Source organism: Salmo trutta, chromosome 13, assembly GCF_901001165.1.
Source record: "Salmo trutta chromosome 13, fSalTru1.1, whole genome shotgun sequence".
In the NCBI taxonomy this organism is placed as follows: domain Eukaryota; kingdom Metazoa; phylum Chordata; class Actinopteri; order Salmoniformes; family Salmonidae; genus Salmo; species Salmo trutta.
In genome coordinates, this window is record NC_042969.1 from 68,643,215 (window position 1) to 68,665,808 (window position 22,594).

A 22,594-nucleotide genomic window follows, 5' to 3' on the forward strand; every position below is an offset into this window, starting at 1 on the left:
TGATGATTGCAGGTTGTCTACATTGGTGTAGGATTTAAGATGGGCATTTCAGTGCTATTCACTAGAGATATTTGAACAACAATCAAGATCGCATAGTTTGTCTTGTTGAAGTGGTTTATTTACAAATATGGACAATTATATCAAATTAAAGTTAATTGTGGAAGTGTATAAAAAGTATGCACAACCACCAATACTGCAACTGAAAAAAACAGGCATATTTGTCACTAGTCAGTCATGTCTACGTTACAAAAATATTGACCTATTTTCTATTTTACAAGATCTACAACCAATTTGATATCACACACAAACATTCCTCATTGTTCTTCAGGATCGGTGGGTCCCCTGCGGGACGGTTGAGCTAACGTAGGCTAATGTGATTAGCATAAGGTTGTAAGTAACAAGAACATTTCCCAGGACATAGACATATCTGATATTGGCAGAAACCTTAACTTCTTGTTAATCTAACTGCACTGTCCAATTTACAGTTGCTATTACAGTAAAATAATACCATGCTATTGTTTGAGGAGAGTGCACAGTTTTAAACATGAAAAGTTATTAATAAACAAATTAGGCACATTTGGGCAGTCTTGATACATCATTTTGAACAGAAATTGAATGGTTCATTGGATCAGTCTAAAACTTTGCAGGTAAACTGCTGCCACCTAGTAGCCAAAATCTAAATTGCACCTGGGTTGGAATAATACATTATGGCCTTTCTCTGCATTTCAAAGATGATGGTACAATTTTTTTTTTTTTTTAAACTGTTGGTTTTGTCTTTGTATTATCTTTTACCAGATCTAATGTGTTATATTCTCCTACAATCCTTTCACATTTCCACAAACTCCAAAGTATTTCCTTTCAAATGGTACCAAGAAAATCCATATCCTTGCTTCAGGGCCTGAGCTACAGGCAGTTAGATTTGGGTATGTCATTTTAGGCAAAATTTGAAAACAAAGGGTCCAATCCTTAAAAGTTCTTGTTCAGTATTATCTAGACTGTCTTCAATGTGCACCAGAAATCACAGACGTCCGTTTTGACATGCTTCTCTTAGGCCCTTTAAGGAGACGTTGTCAGTTATTAAGACACACCAATAGTCACACTGCCAGATCTGTGATACTGTTGCTGCTAGTTTACTACATAAGTAGATGTAAGACATTCTTAAGCAGACATCAGAAACAAAGGGGATGGCTTCAATTTACTTTGTACCAGTCAACAGTAATTTTATCATCATTTGAACTTCATTATATCAGCCTGTGGAACGGCAACATCGCGTTGTGCATAGATTTCTTTTCAGTCTCTGCTCTTGTGCTTTATTTTGCCGTGAAGTGCTTTTGTTTGCATTTATTTACATAGTCGCTTCAGATGCGTGACGGAAGGCCGTGGGTCACAAGCCACTTGAAAGAGATTGTGTGCCACACACTTTTTTGAAATTGGTGTGTGGGCTAATGTAATCTGAAACGGGATCTTTCTGGACTGTTTTCCGGTCCAGGGTGGTTCAAGGGTGGAACGCGAGCCAACTAAATCCATGTCATCCTGGAAAAAGAAAGAGTGGAGAAAAGCACACACGGTCATTAGTAATCTATCTACCTAACACAGGCCAGGCAGGGACCGAGTCAGTTAAAACAATATCCCTTCGCATAACATCAGAATGCTCGGCTAGGATTGCGGCCTGGCCCTATCTTTGCTTCCAGTTTCCATGGACACCACTGTCCCTGCCGATCAAAGGGTGTGCAACAGTTATGGTAAAATAAGTGTGTGTGTGTGTGTGTTTGAACTAGTCTGTTAGAACACAGAATGTCTTCTCTGTCCTGACGCCTCTGTGTTGTAACTTTCTACATGACTGTTTTGCTGGGGCTTCTGCTGCTCTGCTCTGAGCTCATTCCCACTCACTGGATTCCATCAGTTCAGGCAGTCTGCTCTGGCTCTGAAGCTCCATTTGGCAGATACACGCTACTTATGGAAAAAGCTTCAGTCTATCTGTTTTAATGGACAACCATTTCTTATCGATTCCATTTCATATTCATCCGGTGGGAACTTGCTATGCAGAATAATTCTAAATAGTTTTTGAGGGGAAGGAGAAGCAGTGATGTTTCTTTGCAGAACATTCCTTTCATGGCATAGTTTACCTAAGGCTTTTAGTTTCCTGAGCTTAATAGTGTTTGCACTTGCATACTTTCCTCTTTTCTTAACACAGTGAAGAATAGTATGTTACTGTGTTTGTTCATCGCTCATTGGCTTGGCTCATGTATAATTACTGGGAAAGCTTACCCTACAGTAAGGGAGCATTTGAAGTATGTTATATACCAAGCATCGCTCAATTTCAAACTGTATGTACACAGAGGACCATTCTGTCTGTGTCTGCATTAAAGGTCATACCGTACAGCAAGACACCACTGACCTTCCAGTGAAGATGGCTGCTGCTTTGGAAGGAGGACCTCTGTCAGTGCACCAGTCTTCTCCTGGCTCTGATCAGTTGGCTTCTCCTGTGTGTCCTCACTTAACGTGCACCCCTCTTCCTCTTTCTTCTCGCCCTCCTCACCCTTTTCCTCCACATCGCACCTCTCTGTGGGTTCTGGGTTGCAGCGGGGCGGTCCCAAGCTCTCGACACAGTCGGGGTTCTGCATGAGTGGCCATGTCTCGCCAGCCTCTCTGGAGATGCAGGGCTCTGGATGGGCTTTCAGACAGGCCAGGACGTTCTCCTCACAGGGATCTATGCTGCATCTGTAGGGGAAAATGGAGACTGTGTCAGCAGCATAAATCTCTCCCATTCCTAGCAATAATGATCCAACCACAGTCCCAGGGAGGCACTTCTATGACAGTAATCTCCCAAACAGACCCAAAGTTAACACCATAACAAGACTGTTGTTGGCCTTGTCTGTGTTTCTCTTCCTGTTCTGAACCAGAGGTGTGTAAAGGAATGTTGTTTGGTTTTGCAAACATTATCCACCACAGCTCTGTCTGTCTGTCTGTCTGTCTGTCTGTCTGTCTGTCTGTCTGTCTGTCTGTCTGTCTGTCTGTCTGTCTGTCTGTCTGTCTGTCTGTCTGTCTGTCTGCCTGCCTGCCTGCCTGCCTGCCTGCCTGCCTGCCTGCCTGCCTGCCTGCCTGCCTGCCTGCCTGCCTGCCTGCCTGCCTGCACTTCTAGGTCTTTCTTGGATTCCAGGAGACATGATGTCAAACAATATCAGTTGCTGTGCTTGTTACTGGTTCTTCTGACTGTTATATCTGGGCATCCATGTACTAAAATAGATGGTGATTCTTGTTGATGAATTATGATGGTGTATGGTGTTGAACAATGTTAAGTGATGTTGATTGGTGGTTAATTAATGTTGGTTGATGGATTTTAGGGGAGGTGGGTGGTGTTGTGTCATGGTCCTCACCCCTTGTTGAGGCTAATCTGGGACTGGAAGGGGCTGGTGTCTCTGCTCCGGCCCAGACTGCAGATTTCATCACAGCACAGGGAGGGGATCAGGTGCACTGGGCCTGGAAATCACACAGGAATAACCGTGTGACCGACCGCTAACCATTAGAACGCATGGATGACCTGGCCAAGAAGCCTCAGCGTACAGTAATGCCAGTACCATAGTCATAAAGTCAAAGACTCCATACCACTTGACAGAGTGACCGGCTTGAGAACCAAGGCTCATAAAGAATGATGTGCTTGTAGAAGCCCACCAGTAATAGGACCTACCACAGGTGTGGCCTGGCCCGTGGTGACACTGACAGCATGGGCGCTGAGGGAAGTCATGGAGCTTCCGTCGGTCCAGGCACGACAACTCTGCTCCACTGTATGGACCATCCTGGGACCTTAGAGATGCTGAAGCAAAAATACTCTTTCATAATGGAGACCCCAAACAAGTGCAAGATAGCAGCTGCTATATTTCAATAGCAAAGCCACCTGTTGGTCCCAATGCTGCACTGAGATTTCCACACCATTGTAATGACTTCTTTCAAATTCAAGTTGGTCACTCACCGCTGGGCTTCTTCTCCAGCAGCTGTCTCTTGAAGTAGATGACACAGAGGATGAGCAGGGCCAGCAGCACTGTGGCCAGAGCGCTACAGATGACTGCTGCCAGGGCCATGTCCCGAGGGCTGGTCACCACCGGGGGGATGGGGACCAGGTTCACCCGCCCGCTGCCTGCAGGGGCAGAGATAGAGACGGGAGAGAGAAACGGTCAATATGAGCATCAAACGTCACCACTGCAGTTCTTCTGACATAATAACATCGGAAATTACAGTAGAAGTTGTTAAATTAAATAAAACATTTCAATTGTATAGTTTTAGAACAACTATATTTTAGAGTCGACTGTGTCATGTCTTTGTCTGACCTTGGTAGTACAATCTGGCCATATTGAAAACAAGTATTTTTCTACACCTGAATTGTGTCCATTCTAGGTTTATGTTTATTACTGGCATGTAGTAGCTGTCTTTGACCCACTGAGTCCTGCGAGGAGACAGGCTCAAAGGAGAATGTCTGGAGTAGATCTCCCCCCCCCCCCCCCCCCCCCAGAGGATGAGTTATTACAGTCATTCATCTCCCTACCCCAAGGCCCTCTCATGCCAGTCACACAGCCCCGTCATTATGTCTGTGTAGTCTGGCCAGACATTTGAAACAAGCCTGGTGTGTGTGTGTGTGTGTGTGTGTGTGTGTGTGTGTGTGTGTGTGTGTGTGCGCATTCGTGTATGTGTGTTTATCCCATGACTGCAACTGCTGCCATTGTCTAGGATCCCCACCGCCAAACTGTTCACACACTCTCACATTAAGGGACCTGGCCTTGAGGACAGCTTCTCATTAAACACTTTCCCACGGATATGGAACATCAGGGCTTAATGTGCCAGATGTCATAACAAATTAGATACAATCTCCTTATGCTAAATGAAGATTCAATGACTAAAATGTAATGATTCTTTATTGGATATAACTATCTGCTTAATTCCTCAACGAAGCAAACAAACTTTGTTGGGGAATAATTTGGTACATGACGGATGTCTAGTCACAAAGTAAACATGTGCAATAAGGCCACTGATATTATTTCAAAAAGCAACAGAAGTATGATTGTATTACCTGTGATTTAAATTTTAGGTCAATGTTACTCTCCCTCGTCACAATTACATTCTTATAGAATTGAAAGTGAGTCAAGAGCTGTGCATAGTTGATGTGTAGGTTTACATAGAGAGCAAACAAAATACCTAAAGTAATACTACGCCTACTATGACAAAGTGACTGGCTACCCGCCCCTATAGAGAAAACAGTGATTGTGTGAGATCTGTTTAATGTCTTTTTTGTTTGAAAAATATTTTTCAATAGGCCCCTTCAATCGTTGTTTGCTTTTTAGTACATTAATCATAAAACAAAGTGGGTTTGGTCTTTTCAAACTCAAGAGCCCTTTGTTATGCAATGTAAACATTACTTTAGCCTTGGCAAAAGGTTTTATATTCCATCGGGATAGAGGATAGGGGATAAGGGTATTTGTACATTCCATCTGAGGAAGAAAAAAATCCCAAACTGCAGGTGAAGCTTAAAATTTCAGTTTGACCCGGTGGCAAAATAAATAAGCATTTAAATATACATTGTAAACAAACAGGTGATAATGGCTTATTAAAACAAGATTAGGACGTTTCAGGGGAGATAGGTCTTCAAAACTGTTATGACAGAAACCAAGTGCCATTTTCTAACAGTTTTGACAGTTCAGATCAAGGCAAATACATACATTACACTAGACAGTTTATATAGCGGAATATAACTTGATATATGTTGAGATGATTTTGTGAGGATACGGTAACATTCTCCACTAAATCAAACAACTTCAAAGAAAATATTTGAATGTGCTTCCTATCCATCTTTTGGAAAGTCCTCCTATCAAAGTAATCCAAAATTACTTGCTGAAAGATTTGACTGAACACCTACACCCATGCTTACACAAGCAAGGTACATCATTTTCTCACCATGGTGCAGAAAACCTCTCAAACTTTTTTTCTTCCACTGTACAGTTGTTGAAACCCCATGTCATGGCCGTCCCGCCTCTGATCCAGCCAGCCCTCCCCACTCCCCTCCGCAGCCAGCTGTCTCCCCACACCCCCAGCCCAGTGGCAGCCCTTATCACTCCCAGACAGCTGTCTCCCCCACACCCCCAGCCCAGTGACAGCCCTTATCACTCGCAGACAGCTGTCTCCCCCACACCCCCAGCCCAGTGACAGCCCTTATCACTCGCAGACAGCTGCAGCAAACACAGATTAAGGCTGGCCCATTGAGGAGACCTCACCTGCCGATCGTATCAACCCACCGCACTCTGCCAATAAACTGCTTGTTTTGATACATGCTCTCCTCTCTCCCTGTTGACTTCTGGGAATGCCAAACTTAAAGCCATGGGCTTGTGTATGCCAGGCCACAAAGAGACAGGGAACCACCAACCCACTGGCACAGACGTCTAGTTCAATGTCTAGTTTTGATTTACATTTGATTGCGTAGTCAACTAACGTGAATTCAATGTGAAATCAACAAAAAAATTCACCTTGTCATTAGATTTAGGTTAAGAAATCAGAAATTCTCTTATGTTGATTACTTTTTTCAAATCCTACCAGTTTTCCACGTTGATTCAACATCATCATGTGAATTGTTTTGATTGAAATGATGTGGAACTACCATTGATTTAACCAGTTTTTGCCCAGTGGGAAGTATGAATGGCCCCTTCTGAAAACTTATGGTGACCCCATCCACATTCATCAGCTGTGAAACTGGAATGACTTCCCATTGCCAAAGAGGTATGAGCCCTCCACAACCAAGAGTTTGTATTTTTGACTAAACAGACTTTCCTATCATAAATACAGCCAACACCCCTTTCAGTGTTGCAAGAAAAACAAACTAGCATTGCCATGGGGTTGTGGGTATATACATTTACATGGATACTAGATTATGGCAGTGGTGAGGCGCTTTGCTGCTCTGAGCATAAACACTTTACTCATGTCAATTCTTTAAAACATTTTTATTTATTTAACCTTAATCTAGGCAAGTCAGTTAAGAACAAATTCTTATTTACAATGACGGCCTACCCCGGACAATCCCAGACGACGCTGGGCCAATTGTGTGCCGCCCTAAGGCACTCCCAATCACGGCCGAATGTGATACAGCCTGGATTCAAACCAGGGACTGTAATGACACCTCTTGCACCAAGAGGCATTGCCTTAGACCACTGCACCACTTGGGAGTTCTGATTGGCTCTTGAGTGACTTTGTTTTGGTGGAGTTGATTTTAAGGGTTGACCTCTCTCATTTGGCTTGTGTTGGTTTACAACTCAATCTAGATAACTTTGTACATGCTGCTAACACTACTTTTTTTACAGTCAGTGGTCAGGAGACATGACATGGACCTTTGAAGTTAGGAAAGTAGAAGTAGAAGAAATTAAATACTGAGAAAAAGTTGTCTGAATGTAACAAGTTGAGAGAAATGAGGGTGGATATCAGTCGGGTCATGAGTTTTAGGGTCTTAAGTAGCCCTGGCCACAGGCCCTATCTCTAGGAAAAGTGTTACAGTTGCATGAAGAGGTGATAAGAGTTTGCATTTTGCTTCAAACAAAACTGGACTGACTTCCTTTTGTGTATGCTGTGAAATCCTGGTTTGAGATACACGTGTCTAAAAATATTTCTCTGACTGTTAAGCTTCCAACTTAAATAAGAAGCAATGATTATTGGTTTAGTAATAGAAAAAACGGACTAAATTCCCATATGACCTTGGCGTAAATCTGCTTGGAATGAGTAAAAATGGCGAAACGGTTCTGGAGCTGGGGATTGGGGGGTGCCACGGTCGGCTTCTCTCCAGACAACTTTTACAGCCCTACCGTGACACAGAAGAAACTCCTGCAGATGAAATGCATTAAAGCGACTGAAGGAATCCATAAAACACAATCTAATTTTTACTCTGCCCCAGAAACTGTCCGGGAGACTGAAGTGCGTTAAGATTTACGGCCTCCTCCAAAAGCGGCCTCTCTGCACAGCTGCAGCTTCGCCCCGGGCCAGCGTAGCCTATTATAATGATCTGCCCTTTAAGTTTTCACCACCCTCCACAAGATAACACTAGAGGATGAGAGATCAAGACTTTCAAACATTTGGAAGACTCCCTATAGAACTACCAGCTTTGCTCTCTCTGGGAGACAATGGCCATTTTGATTAATGGGCTTCTGCAATCAAAATGGCAAGCCAGACAGCCAGCCAAACATACAGACATGCATAATTTAGAAGTCCCAAGGCCCATGTTCAGGGTGATTTCATATGGTTTAGTCAATGTAGACTCTGTCTAGACATACTGCATGCTTTACAGTTATTGCTCGAAAATAAATATTTATTGTCCTATCCAAAAATGGTAGTAGTAAAAGAAGCTCATATTGAGGGTGACACAGATTTACATACTAAATCTAAGTAGATTTTTTTCCATCTCCAGAAAGAGCAAATGTAAACTGAGTTTGTGAGTTCAAGTTGTCTGATATCCTGGAGACGTCTTCATTTATCTAACAGAGGGGTGCTAGACCTGGCTGGATACACACACGCTGCCAAACCTTCTCAGGGAACAGCTGTGGTCTCCACAAGCATCAGGAAGTCACACTCATTTACCAATGGTATACGTTTGCTAGCCCACTCTCTCTGTGTGAGTGCCGAAAATCACAAGGTTATACTTAATCACTGATAATGGCCGGAAAAAGGTGGCTAATGAGATGTAGTAGTGTAGTGGTCTACTGGAATTCAATCCCCTGCTTTGTGAACAAAAAACCCTTTAAGAAATGCTTAATAGACATCCGTGGATACATGCTAGCAAATTACACTACAAAGTTGAAGAATTTTACTGTACATGATGTGACACTACACTCTCTTATTTCATTCAAGGCCTAACTAAAGAAGCATGATGTGATGCAATCATTTCCACACTATTATTCGAAACATTGCAGCTCCTTTTTGTCTTGAAATATGTGGATGGAGGCTTTTACTTAAGATAAGAGGTTTTCCGCAGTCCCTGAGAATGGAGCGATGATAGTGGGTCTTATTGTCCCAGCTAAAATAATCCAGCTCTGGCAAGACCGACTATTATGCTAGCAGTATCCATTTCAACATTTATGGGCCTGCTTGTAAAACTAAGCATTTATTTGGGCATAAAACATAGTTGGCTGGCTCAATGAGAATTTACTGAATGAACAGTGATTTTCTCCACCCATTGGGGCTGTGGTTCTGATTACTCTAAGGGCCTTGTGCTGGCATGTTTTAGATGAAGGTATGTGCTTTGTTATGGCATTATGGCCTGACATGTTTTTGGGGTCTTGGCTGTACTTTTAGCCTGGAGTTCAATAGTTTTAATTAATGATGTTCTCAACTTCTCATTCAAGCTACGGATATTCCTTATTTTACCTATAATTTCACTGGCTACATTCCTTGGCCTGATGTGAATGGTTCAACATAATGAGACATTTTCCTCAGAGGCTCTTCTGATGTTACACAACTTCTAGTAAAGGAAGAGAAAGTAAGTCCTCACAGTGTGGTTCATATGGAGGTGGAGGGTCCCCACATGGTATGCACTCCATATCTTGGAATCCGCTCAGCTTAGTTTTCCTGTAAAACCTGTTAAACACAACATAGCATTGGATTATTAGGAAATCTGTTTAATTGATTGTGTGCAGTAACGAACCAATACTTTGATCATTTATCTGTAGTAACAGAGTAGTAGTACACTGGTAGTAGAAGTAGAGTACTTGTTGTAAGTGATTAAGCTCTTCCCTCACCCGGGCAGACAGTCTCCGCACACAGCATTTCTGGTGGTGGAACAGTTGCCCTTCTGGAAGCGGTTGTTCAGGCCACAGTCCAGGCAGGGCTTGCACTTCTGCAGGCTCCTATCTTCTTTGAAGCGGCTGCTTCTGCAGGGCACACACCGGGCATCCTCTCCGTAACCAAAGCCACATTCCTGGAGGGATTAACAGGAGAAATCCCCTGGGTGAGAGGTGGGGCTGGGGGCAGCTGGAAAAAGGCTCTGAATGTGGATTTATTTATTTATTTAACTAGGCAAGTCAGTTAAGAACAAATTCTTATTTACAATGACAGCCTACCAAAAGGCAAAAGGTATCCTGTGGGGATGGGGGTCTGGGATTAAAAATAAAATAAAAAATACAATATAAATATAGGACAAAACACACATCACAACAAGAGAGACAACACAACACTACATAAAGAGAGACCTAAGACAACAACATGGCAAAGCAGCAACACATGACAACACAGCATGGTAGCAACACAACATGGTAGAATCAAAACATGGTAGCAACAAAACATGGTAGCAGCACAAAACACGGTACAAATATTATTGGGCACAGACAACAGCACAAAGATCAAGAAGGTAGAGACAACAATACATCACGCAAAGCAGCCACAACTGTCAGTAAGAGTGTCCATGATTGAGTCTTTGAATGAAGAGAATGAGATAAAACTGTCCAGTTTGAGTATTTGTTGCAGCTCGTTCCAATCGCTAGCTGCAGCGAACTGAAAAGAGGAGCGACCCAAGGATGTGTGTTCTTTAGGTACCTTTAACAGAATGTGACTGGCAGAACGGGTGTTGTATGTGGAGGATGACCAGGGTGTCTAGAATTAAAGAATGATCTTGACTTCCAAGATCATAAGGTAACATCTTACACTGACAATAATCTCCCTGACTCTCAGAATCAATGCGTGACCTTCCGCAATAGGACCCAGAATGGCCGGGTATTTCAAAGATAAAGGCCCTCGGGGACAACCACTGTTGTATTATTGCAAGTTTATTGCCGGGTTTATGTATGACTGGTTCTTTCTGGAACAACTCAGTGAGTGCCCTGGTGATTGAGAGGCCAGTGAATGTAGGCAACGCTTCAGTTAGATACGGGGCAGGGATTATGGAGAGGTGCACAAGAGTAAGAAGTTGAATACCTCTCCTGGTCCTACAATGGGTACTGCACTTAAAAAGCACAGCATCTATTACTGAATGAGTGATCTAATATGGAATCAGCATAGTTGTCAGGCTTAAACCTCCATAGCGAATCTAAGATGGAAAATATTACTGGACCTATATTGGATATACAGTATTATCACCCTGTATATATTATCTATATAACATGAGTATATCTGTTTACTATTGGATTAATGGGTACACCTCATAAAATGGGGACAAGAGAATATAGCCTATTCTGTTTTGTCCAAAAATATATAATGGGGTGTATGTAGTAGGTCTAATGTTAATGCAATTCCTATTCAATACTATATAGTATTTATTTGGCACACAGAGGCTGGCAACCTTGTTTTCCTATGGTCATAGGAACATTTACATCCTGCTGATCATCGCATCCCACGCCAAGTAAAAGGACCATGCTGGAATGACATCAGTCATTGTGTTATCTGCAGCAGCTGCCCCTGTCCACTATTAAACCACTGTTGCCACACTGCATTCCCAGACCAGGCTGATTGATAGGGGGGTGCTCATATATCATTAACGTGAAGGTGAGATTCAAACAGGGCACTTCTCTCCTTGACCTTGTCTCGTTTCACCGCCTGGGCATGCAGTCGCACCAGAATGTGAGCAGACTGGCTAAGAAAAGAAAAAAAAGCGAGGCAAAGATGGGATCCCGTGACGGCCCCACAGAGTCGGCCCCACAGAGTCGGCCCCACAGAGTCGGCCCCACAGAGTCGGCCCCACAGAGACGGCCCCACAGAGTCGGGGCAGAAGATAGAGGAATTTAGCCATTTCAGCTAAACACATATGAGACAACATTGGACCTTGGCTCTGGCCGGAGGAAGGCTATGACAGGGCTGCAGCTGTTGTTGTGTGCTCTCCATATAAGGACCTTCACACCAGCAGAGCAGGGAACAGTGGAAAGATGAGAGACAGAGCGAGAGAGAGAGAGAGAAAGAGGGAAGGGAGATGATGACAACGGAGAGTAAAGTTAAAATGTTGATTGATGGAGGATGGTGAACCTTGGAGCCTGGGTTTCTCCTAGTGCACGCCATGGAAGGCTAGCTGCTGCAAAGCAGTCAGAGCAGAGCTGTTTAGAGTGGTTTTGGACAGAGGAGCGTCGTCCGACTTCCAGATGAAGGGGCCTTAAGAGGATTGATCCCCACAAAGCTGGGCGCTGGCACACTCTGTCCATGTGGCACTGCATGGCGGTAGAGGGGCTGCCATGTACACAGGCCAGGGCACCGAACAAAAGGAGCACTCAACCAACTTGTCCCCTCTCCACCCAGGCAGAGCTGTAACATCCAGGAGTTATCTAATTCAGTCCTTTGTCTCTGGTAATTGGATGGAAACACCTTTTTTTACAATAAAGATGCTGTCAAGGTATCCCATCTTTGGATGCAGCCAGGAATCACATAATGCTACTGTCTCGTTTAAATGGAGCTGATCTAGCCTAAAAAGTGAGCACAAAAGCCAGTGCTTACAAGTCTCATTTTACTCCTATCTCCAGATCTAGTTTTTGGTGAGAATGCCAAGCAAAACAGCAGAGGTAGAGCTATGTAGAGGGAAGAGAAAGAGAGCTGGTTGGCTGGGGTTAAAGCATGTTCAGAAGAGAGAGAGAGCTGGTTGGCTGGGGTTAAAGCATGTTCAGAAGAGAGAGAGAGCTGGTTGGCTGGGGTTAAAGCATGTTCAGAAGAGAGAGAGAGCTGGTTGGCTGGGGTTAAAGCATGTTCCGAAGAGAGAGAGAGCTGGTTGGCTGGGGTTAAAGCATGTTCAGAAGAGAGAGAGAGCTGGTTGGCTGGGGTTAAAGCATGTTCCGAAGAGAGAGAGAGCTGGTTGGCTGGGGTTAAAGCATGTTCCGAAGAGAGAGAGCTGGTTGGCTGGGGTTAAAGCATGTTCAGAAGAGAGAGAGAGCTGGTTGGCTGGGGTTAAAGCATGTTCAGAAGAGAGAGAGAGCTGGTTGGCTGGGGTTAAAGCATGTTCAGAAGAGAGAGAGAGCTGGTTGGCTGGGGTTAAAGCATGTTCCGAAGAGAGAGAGAGCTGGTTGGCTGGGGTTAAAGCATGTTCAGAAGAGAGAGAGAGCTGGTTGGCTGGGGTTAAAGCATGTTCAGAAGAGAGAGAGAGCTGGTTGGCTGGGGTTAAAGCATGTTCCGAAGAGAGAGAGAGCTGGTTGGCTGGGGTTAAAGCATGTTCAGACGGGGAGATACTTCAGAGATCAGGAGGGAATCACAAGAGTCTCCAGGGGGGCCAGTCATCTGATCCAGTAATGAATGAGTTTGTAAAACAATATGAGTTTGTTAACAAAGTGTGCCATCTAATGTTCTCCACACACTGCCACACTCTTTCAATGTCTAATGTCTACAAATCAAAGACATGTTGCCTCTTTGCCAGTGGCTTAATGCAGTTCCCAGCTTGCATGCACTATATGTGGGGCAGTCACTCCTGTGTGTACTTTATGTACTGTATGTATATATTGTTTGGAATCATAGATTTGCTCAAATGTGAAGAAATGCTGGATGAAAGACAAGGCGAGGACTTCTGTAATTTTCGAGGATTTAATAGAAAGAAACCTGTGCATAAGTGAGAGTTGTGTGATTCTCAGAAGAGCTCGCAACAATCTGACCCTCAAGGCCAGGAAGCTTGTTAAATACCATCCTCTGTTCGTTCTCCAAGTTCCAGGGCCCTGGTCAAAACATTAATCAAGATTGTTGTTGAGACCACTTGGGTCAGAGTGAATCGTATATTAGCTATCTCTGTCATTTGAAACCACTGGTGGCTGAATTTACAGCCTGGGGGGAAGGAGGTTTACCTACTTTATGGTGACTCCAAAGGGGCTGTGTTCAGATTTAAGGGGGACCGGGGGGGACGGGGGGCAGGAATGTAGTTCTTAACAGTATGTATGTTCGATATGAGGACAAAAAACAAAGCAACCCTTGCTAGCTAATAAGTTACTGATGAAAATGACAAATATCAGATCATTTTAATAAAGGACTTCCCTGGTGCTTTGGTGGTTCCCTGAACGAAGAGCTAATTGATGTTTGTGATGTTGCTTTACAACAATAGAGGCAGACATCCAGAAGATGGTATAATCACATTCCATATATCTCTATGGCAGCCACACAGCCTTATTAGAGCCTCCCTCCACTGTGAGATGGCTTCCCGCTACCACTCAGAATGAATGAGGCAGCCAATTATTAACCAGGACCCCCAGGGTGTCTAGCATTCATGACTGTTGAACTGGCAGAGAAACATGGGGCCCATTGAAGCGTACCACCACTGACTGCATGTCTGTGTGTACCAAGATAAAAGGCAACCTGGTAGAAATGTATGTGTGCAACAGATGTTACGAGAGGGAAATGTAGTATAAGATGGAAGGTTTTTTACCTGTGCTTAGCTGAGCACATGTTGAAGTGGTAGGAGGAAAAGCATTGCTAAACTAACTTTGCTCATGGCCTTCCAACACGTTTCTACACAGCCCACACAGAGCACCATGTCTTTGGGCAAGAATAGTGATAAAAGGCATTCCCCTCTCACTGTACAGCAAGTTTATGCATGGTTTCCTTCAAACAATAACTTGGACAGGGAACTTGGGGAAAAACAATGGAATCCATTCAGCAACAGAGGGTCGAAGTATGGGTGTGACTGATTAAAGAGCACAGAAGCCATTTGGCCCTTTTCTCCATGAAACAGAGGAAGTCATAAATAACCTTAGTCCCCTGGATAATATTCCCTATTCCAAACACTGGAATCCATTCTATTGATGAACGCAGGTCTTTCACGAAAAAAAATCTGTGTTTTTTTTTTACCAAGTGTATATCTTATCCAGAGGTTATTCAGGTTTATGAAGTTACAACATGATTTAAGTGACCTGTTAGTATCCAGTTTTATCATGGTTTCACTCTTTCATTTTATAGATGAAGTTTTCCTTTCAACTGTGATGAAACATGCTATAAACTAGTTCAACTGAGGTGTAATCATCTGGACTACATTTCCCACATATTTTATATTAAGTCTGTATATATACTGTATATATATTATATATTATCTATGTATATATATTAAGTCTGTATGTAAAGTGCAGTACATTTAAGGGCACTCTTAAGGAGAACATAATTTGTTGATGTCTAAATTTTACTGTCTATATAGGGTACATTACTAGGCTTCAAACCTTTGATAGCTCCTGTCCTGCATCGCACTGTTTGCAGGGTTTACAGTTCCCAAGCGGATCCTTGTACTCCTGTTCCCTGCATTCCCTGGTCTCCTCCTCCGCTGTTACAGGAACCTGAGAGGGAATAATCATTTGATACTGAGCAGCTAGGGATTCCTGCGTTTCATCACGCCTTTCATCAGTAAGAGATAATGTGAACCGAGTCCAGAGCGGGCGTAATCCCCCTACAATAGTGCCACTATTTCACCCACTGGCTTTTACTCCTCAAACTATGTAGACTACTATATCTGTCTGTCCACACATTGATGTCCTGCCAGATCTGACAACAGTAACATAGAATGGAGACTGTTACAAAGTCTATTATACGTGGACATTACAGATCACAGATCAGACTATAAATGGCCTGTCAAAAGCCTGATATCACACTAGTTGGGTAAATTCAATGCAGAACACTTACCAGAGATGAGTATATTACATGAAATGTCAGTAGAAGTAACCAGGTGTGACCAAACATCCAGGCCATTTTGAGGGGCTACTGTGGAATGAGTCTGGAAAAGAGAGAGAGATATAGAATGAAGATGTTAATTTCTACTCAGTTCAACAACAAACAAAAAAGATAAAGGAATATTGTGGAACCTTGGATTGGTGTCAAAAAGCCCAATGTATTGCCAGTGAAAATTAGCACAATAATCATGAGTAGGTACATAATTGTTCTCAGCCACTTTCCTCCAAACAGGTTGACATTGTGACCAATCACAACATAAAGACAACATACAGGTTTTGTAACAACTATGTTGGAACATTGTAATGTTTTGTCAATGTTTTTGATGAGATAATTGATATATTCAGCGAGGACAATGATGCGTCATCATGCCTCAAACCAGCCAGGGCTATGACAGAATTATCTTATCAAAAGTCAAAACATTTATGTTAATAGTTTCAGTTTGTTTAATGTCTCAAAATCAAATAGGCTACAAAACAACTGCAGCCCTCTGTACGTTTTACCTGGTATGTGCTGCTGCAGTCTGATCGGTTCTTTAGTTGTCCTTTCCCTGGCTGAATGAGTGTAGTTTCAGACAGATATCCACTCCTATGCGTTCTGCAGAGGGCTCCGGACCATTCCAGCCATGCGATGTCCTCTCTGCCCGGCTGCGCTGCTTCAGTCCAGAGGAATCCCCGGATTGAAGACAAAATCAGCGTGGAGATCAAAGGCAGGGGATGGCTGCGATCTAAAGCATGTAATCTGATCTCTGATCGGCCTCTAGGCCTACATCAAAGCGCAATCACAGGGCGGACACTAGCGCTACAAACAGGTCATTATGATCGCATGACAATAACCTCACAATTCGATACAATTGCATGCAAGACAGAGGGATCATAAAGTGGAAATGCAAAGAGTTTGCAAAGTGCAAGGCGTCGAGATCTGGTTGTGTTGTTATTCCACTTCCAGGGCCGCCTCCCTCTGCGCGATCCCCGGTCTGTTTGTTTGGTTTATCTGAGGGCTCGCTGTTTGATGCCAGGCTTGGGTTTGAAGTTGAGCACAGCCCTCAACATTCCCTTTCATCTCAATGAGCTGCAGATGCCATGACGTCACTCTGCTGTTCTGGGATTGGTCGGGCCGACTGTCTGCAGCTTTTCGAGAGGAAACCAGTGCCATAAAGTTAACAATCTGAAAGAGGCTGAGAGCAAGCAAACTGTCTCTACTTTATGGTGGTCAGTTTGGATAAGATAGGCTGCAGTAGCTACCCTTTATGTTTAGAGTTTATAAAGGGTTTATAACCAGCTTATAAAGAGTTTAGAAGATGTTTATAGACGTTTGTAAATTGTTACAATAGGTCAAATCATTAATGTTGTGGCTTAAGCCTAAATTGTTAGGGCAACAACATTGACCTGACCAATAATACCATATAATAATTTACAATTGACCTGTAAATAATGTATCCAATTATTAACAACCTATGAACCCTTACAATATAATACATGACGGTCTAATGCTAATTTTAACAAATAGCGTCCCTTCTCACGTAGCAGCCTTCAGTGTTTCCCAAAAATCATAATTCAACTCCTGCCCTAACTAGGCCTACTAACATTTCTGTTTTCAAAGCTATTTAAATAGGAAGAACTCAAATACAGTGAGAGAACGAGTGAGTGAGAGAGAGAGAGAGAGAGAGAGAGAGAGGCAGAGTGAGAGGAAAGTAAAATTTTGCAGTCAGACAGAGTAGCCAATTAGTAGACATGTTAGGGCATGTTGTAAATAAATTCTAGAAATTTGTGTCATGATTGTACAAACTTGAGGTAGGCCTTCTGCATGTTTTCATTATATTGCCCCACATTTCAAATAATGGAACTACAGTATTTCTACAGCGGAATGTTGCTCCGCTTACGATTTCTCTAATAATGTATCTGGCAAATATCTCTAGTTTGAATACATTACAATATATATTAAGTTAGTTATTTGAAAAGCCCAAAATGCCTACACATTTGTTTTGTGTTGTGTATCTTTTGTGTACTAAAAGATTGCAGTCCTTGACTTTTTAATGAATGGCACACATATATAATGGTGCCATTCACAAATAGAAAAACAACGCTCCTCTGCATAAGACCTCCTTCCAATACACAAGTATAGCAACCAACTGTAGGTGCTTTCATCTCTACAAGTATGTGTTCCTCTCAGCCTGGTGGACACACTGCTGTGGGGCTGTAGTTATAAAACTGTCCATCTTAGTTGTTTCAATGCATTCGTTGTTCAATATGTTTTCACATAATCTCTTAGTGGGACTGTTGACTGGGGTTTATACATTGCCTCCATCTAGTGCATATAAAGTGTCATGATATTTTCATGCATGGGAACTCTTCAGCAGTAGGATAGTTCATTTTAAGCGCGCCATTCTCTTCGTCATGACCTAAAGAGGTTTGCACCTTAAAATCATATTTTCTAAAATATCTGCTCCCTAAAGTGAATACATGCAGGTATATGCCTGGGCCTATATTTGTCTCAGGTGTGAGGGACCACTTTGAATACACTTATTTGATTATATCCACAGAAATGTCCAAAATAAGCTGGATGTTTTTAACACATTGTAAAATGTTTTGATAAATACATTGTGGTTTGAGCCACCATGGTGCAACTTGATTTGAACCCCAAATTGTAACCCCATGTATCTTTCTTTGGGACAACAACAAAAAAGTTTTAATTGCATCTGGTGATTGGTTAATAAAGGTGCAATAACAAACAGGCCTAGGCCTATTGGCATATTCAAACAGGAAGTACCAGTGACATGCTCAATACGGAAGTGGTCCGATGAAGCGGATGCTAATCTCCAGGACTGTTCCAGGATTCATCCGATAACATTGAGGAGTTTACCACATCAGTTGCGGGCATCATTAATAAGTGCATCAACAACTTTGTGCCAAAGTGACCGTACTTATATATATATTTGCTTTTTTTTAAATGTATTGTTTTACATTTTTGTCATTTAGCAGACACTCTTATCCAGAGCGACTTACAGTTATCCATTCATCTTAAGAGCTAGGTGGGACAACCACATATCACAGGCATAGAAAGTAAATTTTTCCTCAATAACGCAGCTGTCAGTAGAGTCAGAGCGAGAAGGGGGAGTGGGGTGGGGCGGGGTTGTCAAGTGCAAGTGCTGGTTAAATGTTTGGGTGAGGAGGAGGATTATTTAAGATACTGTTTGAAGAGGTAAGGTTTGAGATGTTTTCGGAAGATGGGCAGGGCTCTGCTGTCCTCAGGGGGAAGCTGGTTCCACCATTGGGGTGCCAGGACAGAGAAGAGCTTGGACTAGGCTGAGCGGGAGCTGCCCTCCCATAGGGGTGGGAAGGCCAAGAGACCCGAGGTGGCAGAACGGAGTGCTTGGGTTGGGTGTAGGGTTTGAGCATAGCCTGAAGGTAGGGAGGGGCAGTTCCTTGTGCTGTTCCATAGGTAAGCACCATGGTCTTGTAGTGGATGCAAGCTTCAACTAGAAGCCAGTGGAGTGTGCGGAGGAGCGGGGTAACATGAGAGTATTTTGGGGGGGAGTATTTTATTAGGATCCCCATTAGCTGTTGCAAAAGCAGCAGCTTCTCTTCTGGGTTCCACACAAAACATGAAACATGACATAATACAGAACATTAATAGACAACAGCCCCAGGTACAGAACTACATAAACACTTTTTTTTTTATACAAAAGACACGTAGCCTACATATCAATACATACACACAAGCTGTCTAGGTCAAATAGGGGAGAGGTGTTGTGCCGTGAGGTGTTGCTTTATCTGTTTAATTAAACCAGGTTTGCTGTTCACTTGACCAATATGAGATGGCTCTATATAATACTGTACACATTTTTGAATTTGTTCTGGATTTGGGGACTGTGAAAAGACCCCTGGTGGCATGTCTGGTTGGGTAAGTGTGTGTGTCAGAGCTGTGTGTAAGTTGACCATGCAAACAATTAGAGATTTTCAACACATTAATGTTTCTTATAAAGACAGTGATGCAGTCAGTCTCTCCTCAACTCTTAGCCAAGAGAGACTGGCATGCATATTATTTATATCAGCCCTCTGATTACAATGAAGAGCAAGACGTGCTGCTCTGTTCTGGGCCAGCTGCAGCTTAACTAGATATTTCCTTGCAGCACTCGACCACACGACTGGACAATAATCAAGATAAGACAAAACTAGAGCCTGCAGGACTTGCTGTTTGGAGTGTGGTGTCAAAAAAGCAGAGCATCTCTTTATTAAAGACATACCTCTCCCCATCTTTACAACCATTGAATCTACATGTTTTGACCATGACAGTTTATAATCTAAGGCAGTGGTTCTTAACCTGGGTTCGATCGAACCCCAGGGGTTCGGTGAGTCAGTCTCAGGGGTTCGGCGGAGGTCAAGACACACACCCGACTCATATGATTCGTGATGACACGCCCCGCTTGGCCATCATTGGCTGCAGGTGATCACGCAACATCGCTTGGCCTATCTGTGCTGCAGGGAATTTGGCGCGCTCAGTAGTCGAATTGTGACTGTCGTGATGGTACGTCGTGTGATTTCTTTCTTAATATTTTAATCCCTTCATACTAACTATGTCGAGCAAAAAAAGAAAGTGGTCGGACGAATATGTACAATATGGATTCACATGTATAACGGAACGTGATGAGAGTCAGCGTCCTAACTGCATGATTTGCAATGCCAAGTTGAGCAATTCTAGTCTAGCACCGGCAAAACTAAGAGAACACTTCCTTAAGCTGCATGGAGATGGACAATACAAGAACACAACGCCCACTGAATTCAAGGTGAAGAGAGCCATTTTTCCAATTAAGAAGGGTTCGGTGAATGCGCATATGAAACTGGTGGGGGTCAGTACCTCCAACAAGGTTAAGAACCACTGATCTAAGGTAACGCCAAGTAATTTAGTCTCCTCAACTTGTTCAACAGCCAAACCATTCGTTACCAGATTCAGCTGAGGTCTACAACTTAGGGAATGATTTGTACCAAAAACAATGCTCTTAGTTTTAGAGATGTTTATTACTGGCCACCCATTGCAAAAGACTTCATTAGCTGTGGTTGCTGATGTGTATATGGTTGAATCATCAGCATACAGAGAACTTGGGAAGGTTGAAAACCAGGCGGGCTGCTGTGTTCTGAATAAGTTGCAGGGGTTTGATGGCACAAGCGGGGAGCCCAGCCAACAGTGAGTTGCAGTAGTCCAGACGGGAGAGGACAGGTTTCTGGATTAGGACCTGCGCCGCTTCCTGTGTGAGGTAGGGTCGTATTCGAATGTTGTAGAGCATGGAAATGCCGAAGCGTGTCACTGCTTTGATGTTTGCGGAGAACGACAGGGTGTTGTCCAGGGTCACTCCAAGGTTCTTTGCACTCTTTGAGGGTAATACTGTGGAATTGTCAACCGTTATTGAGAAGTGTTTGAGTGGGCATGCCTTCCCGGGGAGGAAGAGCAGTTCTGTCTTATCGAGGTTGAGCTTGAGGTGGTGGGCCAACATCCAAGTTGATATATCTGCCAGGCACATAGAGATGCGTGTCGCCACCTGGGTGTCAGAAGGGGGGAAGGAGAAAAGTAGTTGAGTGTCATCCCCATAGCAATGATAGGAGAGACCATGTGAGGATATGACAAAGCCAAGTGACTTGGTGTATAGAGAGAAGAGGAGAGGGCCTAGAACCGAGCCCTGGGGGACACCAGTAGTGAGAGTACGTGGTGAAGACACAGATACTCTCCACGTCACCTGGTCGGAGTGGCCTGCCAGGTAGGATGCAATCCAAGAGTGTGCATAGCCTGAAACGCCCAGCCCTGAGAGGGTGGAGAGGAGGATCTGATGGTTCATGGTGTCAAAGGCAGCGGATAGATTTATTAAGATGAGAGAGTCAGCTTTGGCAGTGCAGAGAGCCTCCATGACACAGAGAAGAGTAGTCTCAGTTGAGTGACCCGTCTTGAAGCCTGACTGGTTAGGGTCAAGAAGATCGTTCTGAGAGAGATAATGAGAAAGTTTATCAGAGAGAGCACGCTTAAGTGTTTAGGAAAGAAAAGAAAGAAGGGATACAGGTTTATAGTTTTTGACGTCAGATGAGTCGAGGAGGAGAGCAACTCGGGCCATTTTGAAGTCAGAGGGGATGCAGCCAGTGGCCAGGGATGAGTTGATGAGAGAAGTGAGGAATGGGAGAAGGTCTCCTTCTCAGAAAGGAGGAGGGGATGGGGTTGAAGGTGAACAGACCTCACTAGTCGCAGGATGTCATCTGGAGAGAGAGGGGAGAAAGAGGTCAAGGCATAGGGTAGTTCTGTGTGAGTGAGACATGTGGACTCAATAGACTGAGTGAATGAGTAGCGGATGTCGTCAATATTTTTTTCAAAGTGGTTGACAAAGTAATCTGCGGAGAGGGAGGAGGGAGGGACAGAGGGTGGAGGATTAACGAGGGAGGAGAAGGTGGATGTAACGACTGACGTTGTGGGTGTGGAGTCAGGCGCAGGTTAACAATGACGTTTACTATAGTGCTTTTATTAAACGCACTATCAAAAAGAGTATACACCCAAAATACAATAGGGCGTAATAAAAATACAACGACCCAAAACACGTTCCACGAAACAACACACAGTGGAAGAACGAAATTAAGCCCGCACACAGAACAGGTGGGGAAACGGGCTTAAATACCCAACTAATCACTAAGTGAACACAGGTGCAAATAATAAAGACAAAACCAACAGAAAAGGAAAAAGGGATCGGTGGCAGCTAGTAGGCCGGTGACGACGACTGCCGAGCGCCACCCGAACAGGGAGAGGATTCACCCTCGGCAGGAGTCGTGACAGTGGAAAAGAGTTTCCTAGGGTTAGAGACAGAAGCAAGTGGATTCAACAGTTCACACACCAAGTAGGCCACTGAGAAAACAGCCAGCACTTAAAGTAGATGGCCCTAGCTAGCAAAAAGACAGTACTAGACCACAACAGATAAATACCAACAAATATATACTTATCACTC

At 43.5% G+C, this 22,594-nt stretch overlaps 1 protein-coding gene across 1 annotated transcript; it reads right to left on the reverse strand.

Annotated features, from left to right (window-relative positions):
- Positions 1-1,109: 1,109 nt before the first annotated feature.
- LOC115206419 (tumor necrosis factor receptor superfamily member 19) lies at positions 1,110-16,644 on the reverse strand. Its single transcript, XM_029773396.1, has 10 exons — positions 16,122-16,644; positions 15,574-15,664; positions 15,117-15,230; positions 9,759-9,937; positions 9,512-9,597; positions 3,971-4,135; positions 3,689-3,814; positions 3,378-3,480; positions 2,399-2,721; positions 1,110-1,533 (listed from the first exon to the last, which is right to left on the reverse strand). The coding sequence occupies exons 2-10, from the start codon at positions 15,637-15,639 to the stop codon at positions 1,529-1,531; spliced, it is 1,167 nt and encodes a 388-aa protein (XP_029629256.1). The 5' UTR covers positions 15,640-15,664; positions 16,122-16,644; the 3' UTR covers positions 1,110-1,528.
- Positions 16,645-22,594: the final 5,950 nt, after the last annotated feature.

Excerpts from the sequence above, each read along its gene's own strand:
- LOC115206419 (XM_029773396.1), bottom strand. The coding sequence starts at position 15,639 with ATGGCCTGGATGTTTGGTCACACCTGGTTACTTCTACTGACATTTCAT. Across the intron at positions 15,231-15,573 it reads ATGTAATATACTCATCTCTG|GTTCCTGTAACAGCGGAGGA; the intron begins GTAAGTGTTCTG and ends ATTCCCTCTCAG. Across the intron at positions 4,136-9,511 it reads ACCTCCATATGAACCACACT|GCAGCGGGCGGGTGAACCTG; the intron begins GTGAGGACTTAC and ends CTGCCCCTGCAG.